General features: G+C 46.8%; 2 protein-coding genes across 2 annotated transcripts; one reads left to right on the plus strand and one right to left on the minus strand.

Moving 5' to 3' along the window:
- The first annotated feature begins 1974 nt into the window (after positions 1 to 1974).
- LOC135384447 (uncharacterized) lies at positions 1975 to 3182 on the plus strand. Its single transcript, XM_064613647.1, has 2 exons — positions 1975 to 2167; positions 2944 to 3182. The coding sequence occupies exons 1-2, from the start codon at positions 1975 to 1977 to the stop codon at positions 3144 to 3146; spliced, it is 396 nt and encodes a 131-aa protein (XP_064469717.1). The 3' UTR covers positions 3147 to 3182.
- Positions 3183 to 4602: 1420 nt separating this feature from the next.
- Positions 4603 to 6833, minus strand: LOC135384448 (putative nuclease HARBI1). Its single transcript, XM_064613648.1, has 4 exons — positions 6553 to 6833; positions 6094 to 6207; positions 5277 to 5733; positions 4603 to 4623 (listed from the first exon to the last, which is right to left on the minus strand). Exons 1-4 carry the CDS (start codon positions 6738 to 6740, stop codon positions 4603 to 4605), a joined length of 780 nt encoding a protein of 259 aa, XP_064469718.1. The 5' UTR covers positions 6741 to 6833.
- Between the last annotated feature and the right edge of the window lie 12078 nt (positions 6834 to 18911).

Here is an 18911-nt window from a genome sequence, read left to right on the forward strand (position 1 = left end):
ATCATTGTTATCCTGTCACATTGCCCGTGAAGGAAAGACGCATCTCCGAAGATGTGCAATGAACAAAACAAAGAAAAAATGGCGTTCGTTCACGAATTTTTTGCGGATGATCAATTGAACGGATTTTTTTTCCGGAAACGGCTCCGGTATCAGGTGACCGAAGGGACCAGACGTTCTCATTGGGACAACTTCGTAGCTTTTATGATTAATTATTGAAAGTTCATTAAGACATTCCCTTAGGAGTTTACTAATGCTTTCCTAAGGAGTGCCCTTCAGCGTATGCTATATTGCAATTCGTTTCATATCGGAAAGAGTGATATATACATATATATTTTTTAAAAATATGTTCGCATTTAGCTGGGACACCCTGTATATTGACAATATAAGTTCCTGCCTACATTTGTAATCTTTTGTCAGCCTCGATGCCTACCCACAATAACTATTTTGCAGCCATGATGTTATCTGGGGATATTAACGTACTAGAAGTCTATTTTCGATTATTAAAGATGCTCTTACCATGACTGCCTCTGTGAGGGGAGATGAGGTTTAGATCGAGGTCGCCAGATCGGTGTCCAACAGTAACTTCTTTCTTTTTTTAGGTTTTACACTATCTCGTGTCCCCAGCAGACGATAGGGAGAAAGAATGTGCCCGTATCCCAAGACAAGAGCAAATGCAACTCAAACGTAGAATAAACGATGTTTTATTACGGAGGAAAAAAAGAGAAAGAACAACAATGAAAATGCAAAGATTACGGATGAGGCACGTCTCGAAACTGTTGCTGATACTGTCGTCAGTGTGATATTGTTGGGGAAGAGTACCGTACATGGCTTAGGGAGGGTGCCCGTGTTCGTCACAATTCGTTTTACGAATGAATTTTTTGTAGTCACCGACAGCTATGAAACAGCCTGGTTGGCTAATCAGTATTCACACATAAATGGAGTGAACAATGATATAACCGCGCCACGTATACAGAACAACTTCGGCCCGCGTAGCGACTCGCTTTGTTGCACAATAGGAACAATCCGGGGTAGTTGGTATAGGTTCATGATGACGAATAGCAGCAAGAAGACAAGGACAGGGTAGAAGTACTGCAGTCGTCCTGTCTACTTCTCTGCAGTCGTCCTGCCTACTTCTACCCTATCCTTGTCTTCTTGCTGCTATTCGCTTTGTTGATCAGTTTTCCACCGAAAAGCACAAAATTTTCCTCCGTATGAGTTTCTACCAGTCACATTGCTCACAAGTATACCAAAATTGGCGTTGTTTGGTACCTAGCTGTTTGCGCTAGAGACGCAATGCAAAGAAACTGCAGACACCAAAGTGCACAATACCGCTCTCCTACCGCTGACGACATCACAGCCAACATGACTCTCGGAAACCAGCAATCTGTAGCTCGCTGCCTTTTCTCGTTTCTTCTTTATAGCGGCCTCGGTCTTGGCCTGGATAGCTCAGTCGGTTACGCGTTGGCTCTTGAGCTGAACACCGCGGGGACGGTGCCATTATTGTTTCACTTCATCTCGCGCCAGGGGAGACAGGGCGCTCGCGTAGCCGGGCAAACTTGAGCGCATCAGGCCTATGCCACGTACAGAACAGGATCTTCACGAGATACAGCCCATAACAGCTGTCGCTGTAAAAGTAAACTTTGCTGGACATGCAAATATCGCGTCCATTTATTAAATTTCCTGCGTGTGTAGATACCGCTGGAATAGAATTTGACAAGCACGTTGTCAAGGCGAGAGGCTGCGGAGTGTAGCCTACCATTAAGGCGCAGATATAGTCCGACGTAACTGCGCTGTGCGTCCGCGCGCAGCACAGTTGCGTTACGCCAGGGAAAATCACACCTTTTATAGTTCCGTCACTAGCGCGGCCGGCGGAATTCAACGCGCTAGAACGTCGCCCGCTCAGAATACAGCATCTCCTATTTTTCACCGGCCGCGCTCGAGCAGTCAGACCAGAATGCACCGCGCTTTATCAAAATGGCGGACTACAGTTCGGGCACGGAAGTGAGAGTTGAGCGGCTTGGGCCATCAGATATTGTGGTAGAGCGTCTACTGGAGGGTGTACGACAACATCCATGTGTGTTTGACACGAAGAGGATGGACTATAGGGATTCACAAAGAAAGAGAAACGCCTGGGAAATAATAAGACAACAATGTGGCCCCGCCACAGGTAAGTTGTTCGGACCACCTTGTGCGTTCTTTCGAGTGGCGTTTGTCTCTCGCGGCACTATTAATCACATCTTGTCCTGTCTTTTGTCTTTCCCTCTGTTTAGTTGAAGAATGTCATAAGCTGTGAAAGCGCCTAAGAGATCGGTACTCCAGAGAGATCAAGGCAATGGAGGTGATGAAACGAAGTGGAAATGCGTTTGTTTCCAGGCGTGCCTGGGAATTTTTCGAGGCTATGGCCTTTTATAAAGACTGTGGACGTCCGAGAAAGTAAGTAGTTTCGTCTGTTGAGGTGCTGAGTGCAGGTATGTTCCGTATAGCGTTCCGTGACGAGTTTCCAATGACGCTTCTGTCGACTACGTTCACGCGTCTAGTTTACATTTTGCTGCTGCCACTTTCTGGGTACAAATCGTTTCGCAAACATGACCAGACCACTACTTCCAAGTGATATTTTTGTTTCCTTGAATGCACACCAGCCATTACGTATAAACAATGCTTGCTACACAGGACACAGACAAGAGTATCGTCGTGATTCATTGACATTGCAGCTACATGACAAATTGTTTGTTTTTCTGGAGGACAACATACAATCTGGATGGCTCATCTACACTCGAAGAGAATCCTGGAAACGACGATTCCAGCGGCACTGCAGAAAGCATTTTCGAGTCTATGGTGTCGAGATAATCAACATCATCCTGCACAACGTCTACCCAGGGGGATTCCCTTATACCAACCGTCACGATGGCAACGGACAGAGGAGAACAGACACCGGTCCAGCAGGTCAGCTGCCAGAAAACAGAGTGAACAAGCGAAAAAAATCAGACACTTTTGAACAAGACCTGCTGAAACACCTAGACAAAAGGATGTCGGAGAATGAGGCATTCGCCCTATCTGTAGGGCTGACCTTGGACAGGCTGTCGAAGCCAACCGCGGCAGAATGCAAAGCAAAAATGATGTTGCTACTTTCGGAGTATGACCTATAGTGTTCTTGTTAAATGAATTATTTTTGACTACCTGTTTTTGTAGAAATGACAACAAGGCTTTTAGTTAGTTAGTTTAGTAGTTTTTTTATAACCCTGAAGCAGTTAGTCTTGTGTTTATTATTTTCTTGTGTAGGATTATACAGGTGTTTTTTATTCGTTACAGAATTTTTCTTAAAAGGTGGCAGAGCAAAATAGATGCCGTTTTAGCAGGTGGGTTATACGGCCAGGGAAATATCCTGTAGGGCAGTGTTTGCATCTACTGTACTACTAATTAACTAAAATTCATTAACTTCATAATTAGATGTTTTTTTTTTTGGAGGGGAGAGGGGGAAATTCGAGATGGCAGGATTGGATCCAATCATTATTCAAAGCCACCGTCCTTTAAACAACTCAGGAAGCAACGTAAAATGTTAAATTTCGCGATGCAAATGAGCCGAAACTACAACTATTCGCTTTTCGAGCGCAACAACCACGCACCCTTCACCTTATCTGGGTAGGAGAGCGATCTCAGATTTGCATCTACTCCAACCAGCTCCATTGCTCCAAGGCATGTGCCCTCTCCCCGTGATTGCCTGTAGCTGTTTCTGTGCTTGAATACTGCTCAGTTCTGGTTTCGGCTAATTTGCATAGAGGAATTTGGCAATTTATATCTCGAAGTATGGTTGCTTCTCAGGCTGTTTAATAAGGACAATGGGTTTCAATAATGACTGGCTGCAATTCTGCTATCCCACATTTCCCAGAAAAAATCTTACTAATATCAGTTAATTAATGAATTTTAGCTAATTAGTCATCCAGCACATGCATGCGCTGTCCTACAGGATGTCTGTCTGGCCTTATAAACCACCTGCTGAAACGCCATCTATTTTGCGCAACTAGTTTTTCTTGAAATAAAATTTTGTAATGAATATTAAAAAAAAACGGCATATCTAGTCTCTTTTCTAATTCAGCCAACATTTTATTTTTGTAAAGCCCTTCTGATATGCAAGAACAAAGCAGTCAGTGTCTACACAAGCACCAAGCAATAACAGAAGAGCCAATGAACCAAATGTGATATGCACTTCCTGAACAAAGTGTTTTGTCTTGATGTACCTGAACTTGATATACTTGATATACCTGAATTATTTTTGACTACTACTATTTGTACAAATGACTGCAAATGTACTATTTGTGTTATTTTCTTGTGTAGAATTATATACCTAGTCAGTATATCTAGTCTCGTTTCTAGTCTAGCCTACAGCATTTAATTTTTGTAAAGCCCTTCTGATATGCAAGAAAAAAGCATTCAGTGTCTACGCAAGTGCCAAGCAATAACGAAAGTACCAGCAAACTAAATGTGATATGCAGTTTTTGTCTGCTTCATAATAATGCATCCCACAGTTAGACAACTTGTTGGCTTCTTGCTGACACGCAAGCCGTAAAACAAAACGCTGTAGATTATCGGAAAAAATATAAGTGCCTAGTAGTTTATTTCAGAAAACTGAAAAACAAAGAAGGTGTACAGATGCCTGTACTAACACAAACTTTGAGCATACAACACAGCATTGTTTGAGGTTCAGTGTGTAAGGTAATAAAATAGTTCTGACAAAAAGTCGTTTTATCTATCACAGTTCTGTATCACATGTTTTGTGCAGAGTACCAAGGAAGCACAGACCACTTTTCAACTTCTCATAACAACCCTTAGCTGCCATGGTAGGGAACCTTCAGGAGACATGAAATAACCAGCAATTTCATCTCTGATTGCCATGGCCACTGAAGTTGGGCGGTTTGCTCCAGACGAACCCTCACATCCTACTTGTGTTACTGTTTGTCTCCAAATGCCTTCTTGCACAATCTCCCCACACACAGTATCAGCATAGCCTTCTGGACAGTATGCAGCGTCCATTGCAACATCAAGAAATTGTGTAGGCAGACGCCTGCCTTCACCATGTCAGTCAGGAAGTCCGGCGTTCCGGTGACAGTAGACAGAAATGAGCGCCACCTTGACACCAAGATCCCAAATGCGTTCTCAATGCACCGTCTTGCTCTCGACGACCGGTAGTTGAATACTTTTTTTTTTTTTTTTTCGCTTAGGTTCCTCCCAGGGTATGGCCGCATTAAGTACGGTCGCAAGGGGAATGCTGCGTCACCTACCATACAAACAGGCCACCGACAGGCTGATGAAGGTAGTCCAAGCGTTCCACGTTCAAAGTGTTCCTTGATACCACTTTCATTGAAACACGCACCATCTGATACTCGCCCTTGCGCCCCAACATCAACTAGGATAAAGCGGTATTCTGCATCAGCCACTGCAAGCAGTACACTAGAATAGAACCCTTTGTAATTAAAGAAGTCAGAGCCGCTTTTGTCCGGACACCGAATAGCAAAATGTTTGCCATCTATACTTCCAATGACATTCGGAAAGTTCCACCTAGAGCTGTACACTTGCCGGATTTTCTCCCACTCGGCTGTTGTTGGTGGTTTTAACACGAGTGGTGAGAGGCAGTCCCATATTGCCGCAAGGGTCTCGCTCAATATGTTGGACACGGTTGAAACGTGCATACAGTAATTGATGGCGGTGTCCTGCATGGAACTGCTGGTTGCCAGGAATCTGTAAAAGTTAATGAGTATGAAAACCGCTAAAAACGTTGTCCATACAATACCAGGGCTGGCACGAGAAAGAACGAAACGCAAATTAATGAACAAGCACAGAACCAGTCTGAATTTTCTCCTTATTTCATGTAAGTTCATCGTCGTTGGGTTATTTCACAGTTATGTGTTCTTGTGCGTATTTCGAGTGTTGAATTAGAGAAGACGGGCCATAGCTCCTGGTGTAATATGAATCCGAAAATATTTAATCGCAGGGATGACGAGAACATGAATGAAATACGATATGAGTTTCCAGAAGTCGCCTTAATCCAAGCCATTTAACTCAAAACGGCTTCTCGGGTGAATATCGTTAAGGGCTTACCTCAATGTGACTGCTAGTCTCTCCGCAGGAGATATGGGTCTTCTATGATTCGGAGGATGCAACAGCCTGTAGTACACCAGGCCCAACAAACGGTCGAATGATGCCTTGGTCATCCTGCATAAAGAACACACACTGGCTGCGTTAAAGAAGATTGTTCTTGGCACCTACCATGTCCCCAGGAATCGGCAATTACCACTAATGCACAGGAAAACGACTCCCCAGCAGGGAAGGGAGGGTCTTTACATGCGTTCAAACAGGAGCAGCTAGCAAATCCTTTAAAGCAGTAAATAAGGGTAACCACAGGCAGGGACTTATTCATATTAATATGCATAACAACATATTAGGGTTGTTTATGAGCGCCTGATCAAAAATAAATTCTTATTATTGTTATAATTATTATTATTAGTAGTATTATTGTTATTGTTGTTATTATTATGAAAGCATGCTTTCAATTATTACCTGAAATACTTGAAATGGTATTCTGGATCCACTTGCCGCAGCTCCTGTACGAGGTTGTGGTACTGCCCAATGTAAGGCCGCTTGTCGAATATCTCTCGGATGTACATAGTCCGCTTCCGTCTCCGTCGTAGACGACGCAGCAGCAATGCTGTAGTGATTTTTCGCCGCGCTGGATACGTCCACACCATTTCAAGAGCAAATTATTACGAAAACACGCAATACGCGCGAAAGGCCGCAACTGTCGGAAACCGCGGGAAAGGTAGCAGACAGCTTCTGCGACCTTGCGCATGCGCCACGGCCGCCGGCCGTTGCTGACGCGCGTCTGACTATAAACGCATATTTCCTGGCCGGCTTGACGTGACGTGTCCGACTTCGGCTGTCGCTGGCTGCGACGCCAAAAACGTCGGACTATATCTGCGCCTTTAGAGTCACTGTACTACTCTACCTACCATGGCACGCGTACGCCTCAGCGCGGCCACGAAAGGTTCGAGGAATTAGGGTAGGGAGCATGGTTTCTCCGAGAGGCGTCGGGTGAAACTGGTCTTCTTACGTCCCCGTGGTCGCCCAATAAACCACAAACATCTTTTCGACGTACCAGGAAAATCCAAATAGCTCAGTCCAAAAGTAATGTCCGGTCGATATCCATCATCCGTACACTGAGTACGTTGGAACAGGTGGAGGTCCATAGAACGTGCAGTATACTAAAGTTACAGATATCTAATGTACAGGTTGGAACAAAAGTTTACGGAACACGCGAGCGGCGTATTTTTTCCTCGGGACGACACACTAGCGGCGGTCGGAAGCGGGAGAGCTCACTCGTTCGGAGGGGTGGCGGTAGGCCGCCGTGCTTTAAACGACGTACTGCGGCTGTTTTGGTATTGAGTGTGTTGGGAAAATTTAGTGCTATTCATCTGTCTCGCAAGGATGCTAGGGAGTTCTATGCTGTAGATATGATAAGGATTGATAATCCAGAGTGACTTTCAGTTCACAATCAGCTTTTATTGCAAAATGAAAAGAATGAGAATGATATATAAAATGAAAAGCAAATTGAGTGCACTTAATTTCTGAACAGAAAAAAAGAAAAAAGGGAACAGAAAAACGGCAAAGTGAGGGCTACCCAGTTTACAACGGCCTAATATTTTGTTACGGCGCCTTCTGCCGCAATGACTGCAGCCGTCCGTCGTGGCAGAGACTCGTAGAGGCGGTGAATGAGGCCGATATCACTCCGGAGAGCTGTCCATTCCGCTAATACGGTTTCCCACAGTGTCTCCTTGCTTCTGATGCGTATGCGCTGACTCATCATGCGGTACTTGAGGATGCCCCAGATATTTTCTGTTAGGTTTAAATCCGGGCTTTTCGCAGGCCAGGGGAGCTGCTGAATGCACAAGTTCTGCAGGCGGTCCTGGGTTTTCTTGGACATGTGAATAGAGCTGCCGTCGTGCTGATAAAGAAAACAGCCGTCGGGGAACGGTCCGCCAAGCACGTACGGCAGCAGGGAGCTCTCGATGACTTCACTGTAGAGCGCAGTGTTGAAGCGCCCATCAAGGCGTATAAGTGGCCCGAGCCCCTGGTAGGACAGGAGCCCCACACGGTAACGGTCTGGCGGCCACTTGATAGTACCCGGTACAGGTACTGGGCCATGTACCTTTGTGACAAAATAGACAGTGTTACAAAAAGGGGCTAAGTTCTCTGTGAGAGCAATGAGAGATTATATACCTGGACTTCGGGGGCCGCCATACCCGTCTTGTTTGTGACCATAGAGTGCTGAACGCCGCTTCGTCACTAAACACGACGTTTCCCCATTCTGCAACGTCCCAGTGCTGGTGTCGAATGGCGAACTGTAATCTAGCTACCGTGTGATCCGCAGTGAGCAGCGGCTTCTGCACGGCAACGCCAGACTCCAGACCCAGAAACTTGAGTCGTCGCCTTAGAGTATTTGCAGACACGCTTAGGTCGAGTTCCCGCTTTATATCCACCGCCGTGAAAAAAGGATTCGCGCAAGTGGCTCCTATAATGGCCCTGTCATCTTCGACGATGGCCTACCGCTTCGGGGAGCATCTTCAATTCGATTTTCGTCTCTCTATGCTTGAATGATGTGGTTGACCGAAGATAGACAACAGCCGATTCGCTGAGCAATGGCGCGCTGGGACACTCCAGCCTGGGAGAGTCCGATAATCTCCCGCCTCTTTTCGATGCTGATCCTTCTGATACTTTCCCTTTGACTCATTTTGAAATGTGCCTGGGACCGGCTCTGTTTCATCTTTTAAGCTTTTCGCAGGTATCACATGATAATAATTTGAATCTGAAACGCGGCCAACAATTCCTTGAGGTTACGTCGGTATGTGATAATGAAGATGCTGTACTACGATGCAGACTAGAGATTACTATTTAAGACAAGATACCTCAACCATTTCAGTTAATAGGCTCTCTCTAAAACCTCCTCATCCTCTATCTTGGAATTTTATAAAAGTACAACGTAATCCAAGTTCGCGGTACTTGTCGCACTAGTGGAGTCCTGACCCATTGAAGTGGCGTACTTTATATGGGGTTGCATGAGCTACCAGGTATACACTGCCAGGTTATATGCCAGGACATCCAGTGGAGATTCCTTTGGTTCAGAGGTACATCCTTTAGATGGTACAAAATCCAGCCTGGACATCCATACAACATACCAGCAACATGATTTGGTCAAGCATTCGATGTTGATCTATAATACGTCCTTTCAGCGCAGTTTCGATATATGGATATCTACTAGACATATCAAATATCCATGCCTATGCATACTCTGGAGACGTCTAAAGGACATTTATGGAAGAACACACGTGATTGACACACGTGACAAAGAACCACACGTGATCGAAATTATCAGTAGACCTTCCCTGCGGCACGTTCCCTCGAGAGCGTGTCGTGTCGTCCCTCCTCTGTCCCTTTCTCGGGTTCCAAAATTTTTTCACCATGTACCAGCTGGCCTGCACCCTTGCCCTTTTGCCATTACGTGCAGCCTGTCGCCACACAAATAGGCTGTGTTAAACCTTTCCTGATGAGGACAGCGACGCCACCTCGTCCTTCACACATTAGAGACGTTTAGCAGACCGTTGATAACGTGGCTGGCGTCGGACCGTATCAACCTGAACCAATCAATGGATAAGGTTCTGAGTCACGCACCACTGCGATTGGTTCCGATAGGCACGATAACATTATCAACGGTACACTAAAACTCACTATTGTTCTCTGGACCTTCCATTAAACATTGTCACCTCTGTTTCTCCGTTGTACTCTCTTCTACAAGGTGGTGCCGAAACCCGGGATATACCGAACCTTCCTTTGAACGTCCCTGAGGGACTGTACAGGCCTAACTGAGAGGACTGCAGCGGGCGCTGACAGCAGTCTGAACGAACGAAATCGACGGCGTTCAACTGATCAATCAAAGCAGCTTTGTACGAGCGTATGGCGTTAATGAAAGATCTAGAACGACGAAGAACTGCAGAAGAACGTCATGACTTTAAATACTTCAAAGAAAGGACGGACCGTCTACAAAACTGGAAAATGCGTATTCAACAACTTGACTGTCAGATAGAGCCAATGCTTTCAACGAAGAAGATAAGATCGCATCCCACGCGATATACGTCACATTCCCCTATCTTCCCCATCACGTGACCCACGTCAGGTTCATTCATTCCTGTTTCTTAGTGGCAATAAACATCATCACCCCATGCTCTGTGTTGTCCTGTTTTCCACAGGCTGAAACACCTTACGCGTAAATGTACTCAAATTACTTTGATGTAGTGCCACGATGAAGTAAACTATCTCGATATAGGTATGCAGGAATCTCAGGAATGTAGCGCGGTGAAGTACCCGCAAAGTAGTCAGAAAATAGCCAAGTCACCAATGACCAAATTCAGAGGAGTACAAGTTACAGTAAAAATGTATAAAAATAAAAATTTTAATAATAAAAAAAATAAAAATAAAAATTTTAAAATACGATACTAAATACTCAAGGCAGAACGTAATTAAAATACAGTACACATACTTGGAAATGAAAGTAATTAGGGTACAGTATGAAACACTTCAAAACGTAATTAAGATAAGATACTGGTGGATTTGGGTGTCGTATGTGCGTTGCTGAAAAGACATTAGCGAAATACGTATAAATGCTGAAAAAACTGGCTCTTTCAGAAGATAAAGTAATGTTCACCGAAGTATAGAACAAATATTATATTGATCACTTTCTAACATGTGGTTGATTCTTCAGAAGTCGAACTGATGGATATGTCGAGCATGACGAAGTTAATTTAGGGAAGCGAATGTTACGTACCAGAGCCAAGCTTACTTGCTTGTCCCTAATGCGTTCACTAAGAGCTCCCAGATATCTGCGGTGGTGGTGGTGGTGATGTTGAAAGGGCTTGCCGTTGTCGGCCTCACGTATGTGGGCAACGTCACGACTGACGCCCTGGGGAAATGTGCGTCCTGGGCCGACTTCTAGGGGAACTGTGCCCAGATATCTGCAGTTCCATCCCCACCACCACCACCACCGATAGCATGCCTTGAAGTGTACCTCGAAGTCGGTTTTGCGATCGTGCTTCCGCTGTCCCACGAACCTGCTTGGGGACAGTGTTTTGTCCCGGTTTTGGCTGGAACGACCCCCAACGACAATAAAGAAGGGTTTCCTACTCTCACTGCCGTCTTCCGGCTCACATTTTTCCACAATCTAGCCAATGGAATGTTATGACGTGTTTGCTAACAAGCCATCCCTTTGACAGTACTTCCTGGAAAGGAAAGATAGCCCGCGCAAGCTTTGCTCATCAAACTGCGTCGGTGGAAGGAGGACGGTCTTGATCAATCATCATGACGCTGACGATAATGACGAAATGGAGGTGCAAGTTCAGAGATTCAGCGCGTTCGGGGAGAGATTTTCCGTTCAAGTATGAGGGCACAGAAAACAAAATATTCTGGTCAAAGTATTTAATGCATGCTCTCTGCAGTACGAAATTTGCAAACTGCTGAGGGTTGACTTGCGCGGACTGAAACGAAACAAATGACAGAATACACTCTGGACAATACTTGTGCTCGGTACTCCCGCACACCAAATACATTGTCCCCTTAGTGCTCAGCTGAACACGCTTCACCAGTAAGTCAAACAAACGTAACCGCATTGGGAACCGGCGAAATATTTGATCTGCAACACCCCACCACCAACCTCGCTTGTGGCCCGCCTTAGGGACGAAGGAATATGGTCACATTCGTCTTACTGCAACTACTTCTGACGTCGATCTGCATACCTTACAGGTGGCCAGGTGGAAGCATAAGAGGAAAGATGTTGTGACAGATAAAAACCGAGCCATTTGCAACGGTAGCGTTCATTCCACTGCACACTTTTTCATATAACACCACTCCAATTTATTAACCATACCGAATAACCTAAGCCAACTATTTATAGATACCGTTGACCATGCCGCACGTATATTGGATAGTCCACGTTTTCGACTCTTTCACGAGGAACCATATGAGGAGGGCATGTTGTCGTTGTCGGAACCTTGCAGGTCGTCGTCGTCGGTTTTGGCTTGCACGTTGTGGTTGGAGGTTTGCAGGTCGTTGTCCGTATAGGCTTACACGTTGTCGTAGTTGGCGGTTTGCACGTTGTCGTAGTTGGCGGTTTACACGTTGTCGTCGTTGGTTTGCACGTTGTGGTAGTAGTGGTTGTGGTCCTCCGAGTCGTAGTAATTTTCACGCACCCTGCGGGTTGCCTAGGCGCCACTTCCCAGTATTCTTCCCTCTGTCGCTTTACGGCGGAATGGCTTGGTAGGCGGTTTTCAAAGAGGCGACGATTCGCTCTTTGAACCCTCGGGAGCACTTTATCCAAGAACCAGTCTTCAGCAATACGGTATCCGTCAAGCTGACTGGGACTGAGCATTTTGTCCTGTACCAAAGCCGTGTCCCCCGCAAGGTTTTCCCAGACGACGGACCTTCTTCGACGTCCTTGTATCGCGGATTTGCTCCTATGGCGCCGTCGTTGAGAGCGTCCACCGTCGGTACCACCCAGCAGGAAGCAACAGGCCAGAAACAGAAGTGGGAAGGTCGCTGCTTTCATGGCCTGCCTGCTGTGCTGGTCTTCCCGGACACCCTACGGAGCAGCTGCCGCAAGCTGCCAAGCGACGACAGGAGAACGATATCGCGCGCTCACAACGTCTTCCTCATTTGTACTGTCTATTTTAGCTTTCATTATGCTCCGTTTTATAAACTTTCGACTACAGAAAGCAATATTTTCGCATATCAATTATTTTTTTGAAGTATCTTCCTTTTCGAGTTGCTTGAATTATAAATTTCTAATTATCCAATAAAACAATAGCGGTGCCGGCAATATAGTATCATGTGGAAACCATAGTACACACAGAAAAATAACCGTTCTTCAATACCTGTATTCAACAGCCGACTTCAACCATTGTTTTAGTGACGTCGGGTTTAAATCGATCACATGATCTCTCCGGCTATGAAGAGCTGTCCAAAGGGTGGACCACAACGCATGCGCATTATTCACATTGTCACGAGATGGTTGAGGGGAGGGAGAAAGTAGCAGACGACAGGACTGCGAAGAGGAAGGCTCCCATTTGCTTTTTGATTATGAGGTTGTTAACGGAAGAAAAGTTCAGGCGGCGCTGGCGCTGCTGCAGGTGGTTGCGGATCAGGGTGTCGGTAATCGGCGGTTGATCCTCTGTACGTGATCGTTGTGCTTTTGTCGGTATTCGGTCGTCGATTGTGGTTGCGTATAATAACTTCATCCGCATCGTCCATCGCTTTTTTATCGTCTGTTGTGCGACCTGTGTGATGACATGCAACGATCAAGATAGCTTCTCGATTGATGGGGCACTCAGCAGCGTCTTTTATACACTTTCGAGCCTGATGTCATGTTCGGAGCGTGTGTGCAAGTGCTTGTTCACTGTAGGCTATGTGAACAGAAGGAACACTGATGCAAGGGTGACCTTATCCTGCATGGGACTCCCACACGCATAACTTTTACGGTGTTATAGCTTCAAGAAATCGACATGGTACTTTTAGCCAGGGGTCGAAACCGGAACTGAACCGTAACCGAAAACCGCAAAAAAAACGTAATTTTTTGTCGAACCGAACCCGAACCGAACCGTAAACATTTTTTCTCTCCCCTTCAACGAACCGGAACTGAACCGAAAAAATATGATGCAGTAACCGGTTCGGCAGACGTTAAAAATGCCTTCCCACTCGACTGTCGCCCACAAGCTCCCTGCATCGCTCGGAATCTTACCGAATACATAGAGCGGATATAACAAATTGATAAACCAAGAAGTGGTGAGTCCATGCACCTCCTACAGCCTCACCTCCAAAAGGTTCACGACATCCCTGTACGTTTTTCTGACTCGAGGTGTAAAAAAAGATGTGCTACACGACAGCTACACTTCGCATTGTTGCCTCGGCTACTTCCTTTCATTCAGCGTCGCAGTGCGAAGGCGACGTAAATTTTACCTTACCTACATCTAACCTACCGTTTAATATCACTCTTTATATATTAATAGTTCACAGTGACATCCACAAGCAACGCGGACAACCAGCGACCACCGCAAACGTGTCACGAGGTTGGCGCATGGTGCAAAGCGTCGAGCTCTGGCACCAGCTAAACGCCGACCGTCGAACCAAGAAACGCGACTTCTCTTTTTCTCTTTAGAAATTGGCGATAGCTTTTTGGAGTTCAATGGCATGTTGTGCGCCATTTCCCAATACTTTTCGGTACAGTAAAGGATGATCTGCTGTGAAATGCATGGTTCTTTGTACCTATGAAGTGTAAAGGCGAAGGAGTAAGAGGAAGGAAGGAGGAGCAAGCGATCGCCGGAACGTGATGTTAACGCTCACATGTGGTACACTGATTAGCATAGCACACGTAAGCCGGTTCGAACAGATTAATATCGGTTCAAACCGTTATTTTGGTTGCGCTGAACCCGAACCGGACCGATAACCTTCAACCGTAACTTGAACCGAACCCCCAAAAATAACGGTTTCGAGTCCTGCTTTTAACGTGCCACAAATCTGCAACGCGTTAGAGCATCTCTGGTTGTGTTTCTTTGGAGCGCGACTCATGCGGAGAACGTACTCAGGGTGGCATTGTTTACGTCATCGTCCTGTGTGTGTATATGTGTGCGCTGTTTTCGTCATGTTACCCAGGGCGTCCCTGCTTGTGAGCGTGGAAGTTGCCGGTGTTGTAGTGTACTGCTATCTGTGCGTGGATCTGTGCATCCTCGTGGCTTATGTCTTATCGCAAAGAGAGCGTGATTGTATGGAGGACACGTGCACGTGTAAACCTACTTAAGAGCAATAAAGACTTGGTACGGGACTTTTACCCAGATAGAACGTGGTGTCTGGCTGAACACACAACATGGTGTCAGAAGTGGTGGCCCCAAACGCTACGTGCCTCGCTCTGCTTCGGTTGAAGTAACTACGACTACTGATAGCATGCCTGACAACGAGGAGGGGGCTGCTATGTCTTCTACCAGTGGGACCGGCTGCTTCAGCGTTCCCGGTGCCGCGGCCCTTCTCCCGCCGCCGCCTTTCGACTTCAGTAACTCCGGAGAGTGGCCATCGTGGATTCAGTGTTTTGAGGATTATATGTTCGCGGCTGGATTATATCAGGCGCAGGAAGAAGTCAAGGTACGGACACTCCTTTATTGCATGGGCCCCAAAGCGAGAACAATCCTTGTGTCGACTTGTAAAGAAGAGGGAGTACCGAAAACGTTTCAGCAAGTGAAGAGTACTTTGGACGACTATTTCATTCATCCAGTCAATGAAGTTTATGAGAGCGCTCGCTTTCATAGAAGAGCCCAGGCGGCAGAAGAAACGGTGGACGAATTTTATACGGCACTGTGTAACATGGTGGAACCAGCGGCATGGCCGAGTGGGCTAAGGCGTCCGCTCGTTGGTGGTAACCAAGGTCGTGCTCTAGACTGGGAGGTGGTGGGTTCGAATCCTACCGCCGGCTGTGCTGTCTGAGGTTTTCCCTGGGTTTTCCGAAGACTTTCCAGACGAATGTCGGCACAGTTCCCCCTGAAAGTCGGCCCAGGACGCATACTAACCCCCCTGTCCCCCACTCCTTCCTGCTATCCTCTCTCCGTCTGTCCACATCTGTACGTCGCTCATAGCCACAGTTGCTTCGCGGCGCTAACACGCAATCAAAAAAAAAAAAAAACATGGTGAAGAAATGCAATTATCGCTCAGCTGAGGTGCAAGAGCGGCTGGTGCGGGACCGATTTGTTGTCGGGCTGCGGGACTCTCCACTGTCGGATCTATTGTGTCGCATCCCAAAGCTGACGCTGGCGGAAGCCCTGATTCAAGCACGTCAGTACGAAGACGCTGAAAAAGAGAAGCGAGCAAGGGAAAACCAAGGCCAGAGCCGCCACGAGGAACCAAATGTGCTTAACATAGATGCTACAGACGTTACAAGGTTACCGGGAGAGAGGAAGCGAGAAGGGTCATGCCAATATTGTGGACGTGGACAACATCGATGGCTGGACTGCCCTGCGAGGAGAGCGGTATGCCATTATTGTAAAAAGATGGGACACTTTCGCGAGGTGTGCCGGGCTAGGAAGAAGTCTAAGAACGCAACATTGGATACGCTTCATTTAGAAGAGGTGGAGGACCGTACGGACAGAGCAAGGTTCACTAGACTAGCAGTTAACCGACACTGGGTCCGGTTTAAGATAGACTCAGGAGCGGAAGTTACGGCAGTACCAGATGACCTCCCGTGGGTGCCTGAGCTCTTGGATCCAGAAGATGTCAGCCTTACGGGCCCCGGAGGTCAGGCGCTTCAGATTCGTGGCTCCTTTTCGGCGACGCTTACCTGGAAGGATAGGACAGCGCAGCAGAGGGTGTACGTCTTGTCTTCACTGTCGACGCCACTTTTGGGACTTCCGGCCATAGAAGCTCTCGGCGTGGTCAAGTTCGTCGAAGGTGTGTCGGCGGCGAAAAGTAAGTTATTTGAGGGCCTTGGTACGCTACACGAGGAGTATACAATACGGCTCAAACCGAACGCGGTCCCCTTCTCCCTTTCTGTGCCTAGAAGAGTACCCATCCCATTGTAGAAAGCAGTTAAAGAAGAATTAGACAGGCTGGAAAAAAGAAGGCGTTATTCGGCGTGTGAATGACCCAACCCCGTGGTGTGCGGGCATGGTGGTAGTTCCGAAGCCATCGGGAAAATATCGGATTTGTGTGGACCTCACGAAGCTCAATCAGTCGGTCTTGCGGGAACGTCAAATATTACTAACGGTAGACCAAGTAGTTGGACAATTAGGAGAAGCTAAAGTGTTTTCCAAGCTAGATGCAATATCTGGTTTTCACCAGGTTCGGCTGGCAAAAGAAAGCCAAGAACTGACGACTTTTATCACGCCTGCGGGGCGATACTGTTATCAACGTTTGCCGTTTGGGTTGACATCAGCCCCAGAATATTTCCAACGGCAGATTTCCCGAATTTTGGAAGGGCAAGAAGGCGTGGTTAACATGATAGATGACGTTCTTGTTTTTGGAGCAGATAAACGTCAGCACGACGAAAGGTTGAAGCAAGTGCTTGATCGCTTGGAAAGAGCAGGAGTGACGCTTAACAGGGACAAATGCGAGTTCGGTGTAACGACCGTAACATTTTTGGGAGTCTTGGTAGAGCCAGACGGAATTTATCCGGATCCTTCAAAAGTGCAAGCTATTACAGAGATGGCCCCACCCCAGGACGTGAGTGCCGTTCGAAGATTTTTAGGCATGGTGAACCATGTAGGAAGGTTTTTACCGAATGTTTCCCAAGAAACTGCGCCAATCAGAGCTTTATTGGGAAAAGGCGTCGCATGGATGTGGGGACCGGAACAACAGCACGCCTTCGAAGAGTTAAAAGTCCTATTAACGTCGGGACAGGGCGTCGCTAAGTACCACCCGGAATACCCAACGACTGTTTCAGCCGATGCTAGTTCATATGGGCTAGGAGCAGTGTTGATTCAGCAACAGCCGTCCGGAGACCGCCTACCGGTCGCTTACGCATCAAGGTCATTAACAGAGACCGAACAGAGGTATAGCCAGCTGGAAAAGGAAGCCTTGGCGGCAGCATGGGCGGTTATGCGTTTTGATGAGTACCGTATTTTCACGCGTATTAGCCGCACCGCAGATAAGCCGCAGGACTCGTTTTTAGATACATTTTGAAAATTTTTTGCAGATAAGCCGCTCTCGCAGATAAGCCGCGGCTAATACGACGCGACTGCTTTGTGCGCTAAACCAGTGATGCACATACAAAATCAGTAGAGACTTTATCGCTATGAAAACGGGTATCATTTATTCGACAAAAAAAAAAGGCTAACATCAGAAATATTACAGAGCGGCTCACTAAGACATGTTCCAGAAGACATGATTCACTGTCACCCCTTTTGTTAAAGCTGCGTCGGGGAATGTACCCCGAAGGTCAGACCACTCGAATATGGACTCGTCCCTGTTCGGTATTGTTCGTGCAATGGCAGGGCGGTCCTGTTCCGAAAAACATGACGCACTGTCTGCCCTTCCGTTTCATCCAGGGTATTGGGAAAATACCAGGGAAAGATAGTCATCAGATAAGCCGCACCCGCGCATAAGCCGCAGAGCGTCCGTGAAAACAAAAAATCTCGCATAAGCCGCGGCTAATACGCGTGAAAATACCGTACGTGCGAGGACTACATTTCTCGTTAGAAACTGACCCCCGGCCATTGTTGGAATTGTTTGGAACTAAGGGGTTGGATGTATTGCCACCGAGAATACAGCGTTTCCGAATGAAGCTCATGAGATACCAGTATGACATTCTGCATGTTCCAGGCAAACTACTGGCAACTGCGGATACACTTTCACGAGTGCCGGTGGATGTACCTTGGATGAGGTCCGTGGAACCCATAGAACTTTGCGAGAAGGAGGTACTGAATATAGTGCACCAGGTCCTGCCGCTGAGTTTGCAAGAAGTGAGGGATGCACAAAAGGTGGATGGCGAATGTGTATCAGTGAGGGAATATGTTGAAAAGGGTTGGCCGCAGCAGAAAAACGTGCCAGTGCACCTTAGGAAATTTTGCACTTATCGAGATGACTTGAGCGTTGTGGATGATATTTTGCTAAAAGGTCATAGGTTGGTGGTGCCGGCAGCACTTCAGAAGAAGGCGCTTTTGCTGTTACACGAAGGCCATCAAGGCATCGTACGCTGCAAATCGCGAGCACAAGATGCCGTGTGGTGGCCGTGTATTAACAACCATATTCAGACACTTGTATCTAACTGTGAGGCATGTGCAGGCACAAGAGTGCTTCCTAGGGAACCCTGTGACGCTACCATAACGCCAGACCAACCGTGAAAA

This window comes from Ornithodoros turicata, chromosome 2 (genome assembly GCF_037126465.1).
Source record: "Ornithodoros turicata isolate Travis chromosome 2, ASM3712646v1, whole genome shotgun sequence".
Taxonomy (NCBI): Eukaryota; Metazoa; Arthropoda; class Arachnida; order Ixodida; family Argasidae; genus Ornithodoros; species Ornithodoros turicata.